Source organism: Euprymna scolopes, chromosome 12, assembly GCF_053919585.1.
Source record: "Euprymna scolopes isolate OS-2025 chromosome 12, ASM5391958v1, whole genome shotgun sequence".
In the NCBI taxonomy this organism is placed as follows: domain Eukaryota; kingdom Metazoa; phylum Mollusca; class Cephalopoda; order Sepiida; family Sepiolidae; genus Euprymna; species Euprymna scolopes.
Window position 1 is genome coordinate 79,902,720 of NC_136493.1, and position 6,576 is coordinate 79,909,295.

Here is a 6,576-nt window from a genome sequence, read left to right on the forward strand (position 1 = left end):
ATGTGGAAACATTTTTAATCTATTTACATCTGAAAAAAGGGTTTCGAAGAGACCAAAATTGAAAAATTGGTATGTGGGAGTTGTCAGATTTTTCTGTTTGCTAACTGTTTTACTATTGCGCGTTTGTGAATGGTTTATATTACAGATTCCTTATGTTAAGTATAAGTCGGTTTGAAAACACCTTTTTAAAGATCGTGTCATGCTGACCGAATGGTTATCATACTTGACTCACTGTCTTTAAGTTTTGGTTTCAATCTCAGCTTCACTATTTTTTTTTTTACTTACAAGAAGTGAACTGTTTAGAAAAAACATAATACTCGCATGCACTTGTCTCAGTTTCTTTCTGTTTTTTTTTTTTTTACTTCATTTTTTTTTTTAAAGAAATATAACATTATGTTTAATACTGGGCAACGCTAGGCACATTTGCTAGTATATATATAAAAGCGTGTGTGTGTGTGTGTGTGTGTGTGTGTGTGTGTGTGTGTGTGTGTGTGTGTGTGTGAGGACAATTCTCAACCTATATACTCAACGATTTTGGGATCTACAATTTGGTACATAGGGTATTAAAACATGTGGAAAAATTTATAATCTGTTTTCATCCAGAGAAAAAGGGCTGCTAAGGGGTCAACATTAAAAAATTAGTATGTAGGGTCATCGGATTTTTATTTATTTGTCAACTGTTTCACATCTGCGTATGCATGAATCTTTCAAATTGTGTTAAGAATAAGTAGGTTTGAAAAACTTTTTAAAGATCGTATCAAGCTGGCTTAATGGTTATCATAATTGACGCATGACGCATTGTCTTTAGGTTTTGGTTTTGATCTCAGCTTGAGTATTTTTTTATTTACAAAAGGTGAACTGTTTAGAAAAAACATATACTCACATGCACATGTCTCAGTTTCTTTCCGTTTTTTGTTTTTTACTTCATTTTTTTTTTTTTTTTTTAACGTATTATACATTATGTTTAATACCGGGCTGCTAGATTCCGTAGATATTTATGTTTAAATAAAACTTTTCAAATTTGGGTTTAGCTTAAGTGTTTACCGATGTATTGGAAAATTCAAAATGGCGCCCGACACTCTCTTTAACATGGTAAGTTTGGGAAAAGGTGTTATAAATAATAAACTAGACAAAATACTATTTAAAAAACACCGAATATATGTCAACTTATGTTATGTAATATATATTGAGCGAATTTCTAACAGTATTTTGTCTAGTTTATTATTTATAACATCTTTTCCTGAACTTACCGTGTTAAAGAGAGACTCGGGCGCCATTTTGAATTTTCCAATACATCGGTAAACACTGTATGCTTTTCGAGCTGAATAAACATGTTACATTGAATAAAAACACTAAAAACATATCCAGTTAGGTAAAAGTAACTTGTCTTGCCTTTGATAACATTTATTTGTTATATATTTGTTTTTTGACAACTTTTTCGAATCTATGTGTACAGTAAAACAACCCCCCAAAAACATATAAAACTTTAATTAAACGTGGAAATACGATTTAAAAAATAGCGCGGATCGGATCACTATTAGCACCATTATATTTTATTTGTTGTTGTTTCTTTTATTTTTGTTACATTCACAATATGAAACCGGGTAAAAAAATAAACCACTTTTTTTTTCCTCCTTTTTCTTTACATTCAGTTTCAATTGTTTACGTAATTTCGTTGCCTTCAGTTTATTGTTCATTTAAAATTTCAGTTGTTTAAACACAGAAAGAGAAAAGAAAACATGTCTTTAAGTCGACCGAGAAGACTCGAAAAGATATCGGCTTAAAAAGTTGGTGCAAATTGCCGAAAAACAACAAAAGAAATATTTTTTTTGTTGCAATTTCAAACATCAAATTGATGACGATTGTTTTACTTATTTTTTAGCGGCTTATTATTTTCATGAATGGACAAAAATACAAGGGATAATGTTGCACAGTAAGTAATAATATATACAATTAGTCAATAAATATGTAAGTAAAAATGTCTTAAAATAATGATCTCTCTCGTCACGGAAGAGACTTTTATTGTATCTGTTTTTCGGTTTTATTATATATATATATATATATATATATATATATATATATATATATATATATATATAATGTATAAAAAAAGTGATGAAAAAAATACATTATTAATAAAACTATCACACAAGAGTTTGTGTGTCTGTGTATTTCTCATCTATACGTAACTTTGATGAATACATTTTGAATAACAATTGGTTACTCGTCCATATTACCGCTAACTGGACATGAAGTGGGTGCTCATTTTACGTTAAATTTATATAAGGAAATGATCCCTCCAATTCTGAAATTAAGAATATTTAATTTAAAACAATCCTTATTTGCGAATATATTTTTCAGGTTGTTTACATGTAATCTCCCCTCCCCAAAGTAAAATCTGATTTTACTAAAGGGTAAACTAAAATCGAATATTTATTGAAATAAAATAAGGAAAACGAACTTTTAGAAAATCGTATGTATTTCCAAATAAATGGTTATCGCCGAGTTCCGTGTTTTTTTGGGGTTTTTTTTTTTTTTACTTTCGATTTCTGCTGGCTTACCGTTCTGCTTCATGATAAATGCCCTGGAAAAGTCCTTTCTGACTAAAGTTTTCCAGTTTTAAAATAAGCAAACTAATAATATAAGGCCGTTTAGGAAATTGACCCGACCCACCCACACTTGTAAATTTCACAATTTACTCTTTTTTTTTTTTTTTTTTTTTCTCCATTGGACATTGTATGAACTAGTTATTTGCTTTAATCTGAAGATCTTCGCATATTTTTATCCAATAATCGCTCGTATCAACATGGTCGAACCAATGTACATGACATGAGTGGCCATCAGCCTAGGAGCTCATCAAGATTTGGAATATTTAAAATTGCAAACAAGATATCCGAACATACGTTAAGTCATGAATAAAAAAAGGTTAGCAACTTCTGTTCTGTGAGAAAGGGGGTGTAGGGAATGAATTGTGTCCCACTGGATTGTTAAGTCGATTTTGTATTATAGGTTAAGACAATAAGGAGTGCTTTAAGCAGCGTCTCCCCACATGTGGCAGCAGTACTTCATCTTAGAACATTTTCTGACTCTTAAATTACGTCACGAGTCAGGTACTTTATGGAGTGATGGAATGATCCAACCATTTTTCCAGCAACTTTGTATTTAAATTCTATTGTTATAAATATATATGTCAGTAAGTAGAGATTATGTTAACTAGTATGAATTTTGGTGAGGGTCACATTAAGTACATGTCAGGATAATCTGACAGCAAACGGAAATAGACCCAGTGCACCTAGCATGATTGAGATGAGAGATCAAGGATTATCACTCAACAAAACGCGCTAGAAATGAAGATGTTGAATGGTATTATATAGAAATTACATCACGTGTTTGGGGCACAGAAAAGAGTTTCTATGCAATTGAACTCAAGAAGCGGGAGAGACAAGATTCATTCTGAAAATGTAGAGAGAAATTAAATTAATGTCACCTCGATGATGCCATCTGTGTCTTTCAATCTCCAAGTATACAAAAAAAGTTAAATAGTGAGAATTAGATTGGTCTCTCTTCTCATGAAAGACCATTCTCTAAATAAAATATTTGAAAGTCTCCATTGTGTTTCCATGCATGAGTAAATTCATCTTAAGAAGATCAACAACCATGAGGGGTCACGGCCCACAGATAGAAAAAAATGGTAATCAGGGAATGACGACCATCAACTGTGCACAGTGTAAAAAGATTTTATTTTGTTGACTGGTGAAAACCCAACAAATGCACGCGTACGTGTTTGTTGGAAATGATGTGTGCAAAGTGTTTGTTTAAATGTTCAACATATTACGTTACATTTCATTAAGCAAAATAACATATTTTTTTATAAAATGTTTGATTCCACATTTTAAGAAATTTCTTTTTTTGCTTTTTTGCATAGAAATAACTTGGAGGACGCAAATGCTTTTGCTATTGTCTCTGTGGAACCGGTTGCCTACCAAGGGGATGAGATTGCTTGGAGTGGCACGAATATTGCCTCATCGGCTGGCCTCACTCTGGAAGCCATGTCTGGCCTGGAACACTATCAGCTTCCGCAACGTGTCGTGATTGAAACATTAATTCCTTTCAGCCAAGGAACTGGTGGGGAGGAGGAGGATTGCAGTGATCTTACAGAGTTGGTTGGAACGAAAAATATTGAAACCAATGTGAGTGGCATTGATTCTGCAAGTCTCGGGGAAGATGCCTCCATTAAATCCCTTGATGAAAATAAATTGGACGCTGAAGAAATCAACAAAGCTGAGGTAATTTCAATTTTCTTAAAAATTGATATATTTAAAAAAGGATTCATCAGCTTAAATTTTTTGTAAAACTGTACTTTGTTTTAATACTGTACACAAAAATAAAAGTTTCCTGCTTTTTTTTCTCTTTTTAAAAAAAAAAAAAGCTTAATATAGTGGAAACTCTAGATATTAAAATAATTGGTTCTACTTTGATTTTCATATCTTGAAATTTTGTATCCTAAAAGGCGTTTTACATGTAAATCATTTAATCTGTTCTAAGCCCTATGAAAACACTCATTAAATTTTAGAATAAAGGTAAAATCAGAATGAAATAAGAGCCAAATAGTACTTAACCATTAATACCTTCACTTGCTATTTATTTTTTTTTTTACTTTTCTTTGACATCCAAATATAAAATTCTATTTAATAAAAAAAATGATTGAGAGATATGACATAATTTTTTTATTGTTATTTTAATTAATTCATTAAGGTCACAATCTCAATCAAATCTCTTGGCACACAGAAGAAAAAGTATATAGAGTGAAATGGATTATTTACTTTCTTACAACTAATTTGCAATTTCTAAGAAAAATAATAACAAAATCCCTCACCTTTTACAAAAATTTTAAAGGGTGTACATTAAAAATAAAACCAAACTTTTATTTAACCCATATTCTTTAAATGTGGTAAAAATTGTGATGTGTCCATTAATTTTTCAATTTTTAAAATAATTTTAATTTATGTGTAAGTAGAAAAAATAAATTCAAATTCAAGAAAAAATGTTTTCCAGATAAAAATCAACACAAATATTTCCAGAAATTTACAAAAAAAACCCTTTTAAATCGAATAAAACTTTGATTTTAAAAAGATTTTCAAAGAATTAGGTGCCTGAAAAATAATCTTTCTGTCACTCGTATCTTTTGTATCCTGAAAATATTTTTGTATGCAGGGACAAAAAACTTTCACGTCACATTTCGCAAGCTGAAAATTTCATAAGCGTAATCTTTCATATCTAGAGGTTCCATTGTAATCTGACTAAAAAAAAAAAAGAAAAAGAATCTTCAGTTTACTTTCAACATCTTCGATGAACAAGATGTCACAAGTTGAAATTGAAGTACATCTCGCAATACTTATCTATTTATTTATAGACCTTGCTAAAATGCTAAGATTATTATTTAGAAAGCCAATCTTAATTTGGAGAGAGAAGGGGCATTTTTGACTATTCTGTATCTTCATCTAACAATTAAATAAACAATATACTATAAAAATTGAATTTAACTTGAAAATCTTACAAAAAATACTATGGTACAGAAAGTGCACATGCATCCCTGTTTTTTTGTTTGTTTGTTTTTTTTGCACTCTAAATTCTTGGATGATTTGTGATATCTATTTTGAACAACCTTACTTATTATTTGGTTTGGTCTGGGTTCAGTTTAATATGTTTTGTGTTGATTATATATACTAGTTTCTTATTTGTTTCAAAGTTGTTGCATGTATTTGAGTGATTTTACACATTAAAAAGGCCATATGCATATTTATTTTGATTATATAGTGTTGTATAATCTTATTTCTTTAAGTATGTCATTAAATGATCTTAGTTCATTCAAAAAGTTCCTTTATTGTTTTTGCACTGTTGTACTTTTTTGTACAGTTGAAAGATTGACGCAGTGATGTAACCGTTTTGACATCTGAGGAACATTCCAAAAGTAATGCCTCCTATTTTTTATTCTGTTTGAATGGATCAGAGAGAATTGCAAATTGCGTTGTTATGATGACTGAACTCATGAATTCATGACCTTAAAGTTTCATCTCTCTGTTGCAGATATTGATAGTGTGAGACTCTGATAAAGCAACACCTATCATGGACATGTCTCAGAAGCAGAGATGCCTGATTTAATTCCTGATAAAAAGTGCATTGCGAATGGTGATGACTATGTAGAAAAATAAATTATGGAGGACAAAAGGTTGCTTGTTTTAATGATATCACTCCCATATTCATAGCTCATCGACTTTTTTAGTTAAAAAAAATACATAGGAGGCTTTACTTTTGGAATGTCTCTTATATATTTCAATTAATTGTTGTTTTGTTTTTGTTTTTAGGTATTTTCCGACCTGACAGGAATGTTGTCTTCTTCGGTGATTGATGCAATTCCAGAAGACAATCCAACATTTCTTAACACTCTTCAGGCAAACTATAACGTAGCTGTAAATATGACGACTAATGGAACAAGTGTGTCTGGCTCCTTCTCGGCCCTTAGCCATCTAGAAAAAGCTCTACGTAGCCTGTTGTTTTCTGGTTACACCCTTAATG

The 6,576-nt window shown here is 30.8% G+C and overlaps 1 protein-coding gene across 1 annotated transcript in view; it reads left to right on the top strand.

Annotated features, from left to right (window-relative positions):
• The first annotated feature begins 1,619 nt into the window (after positions 1-1,619).
• Positions 1,620-6,576, top strand: part of LOC145291361 (uncharacterized) — an 18,638-nt gene continuing 13,681 nt past the window's right edge. Inside the window, exons 1-3 of the mRNA XM_080137135.1 lie at positions 1,620-1,933; positions 3,926-4,286; positions 6,366-6,576. The exon at positions 6,366-6,576 is cut by the window's right edge and continues 438 nt beyond it. Of these exons, the coding sequence (XP_079993261.1) occupies positions 1,902-1,933; positions 3,926-4,286; positions 6,366-6,576 (604 nt within the window). The 5' untranslated portion in view covers positions 1,620-1,901. The remainder of the gene's footprint in view (positions 1,934-3,925; positions 4,287-6,365) is intronic.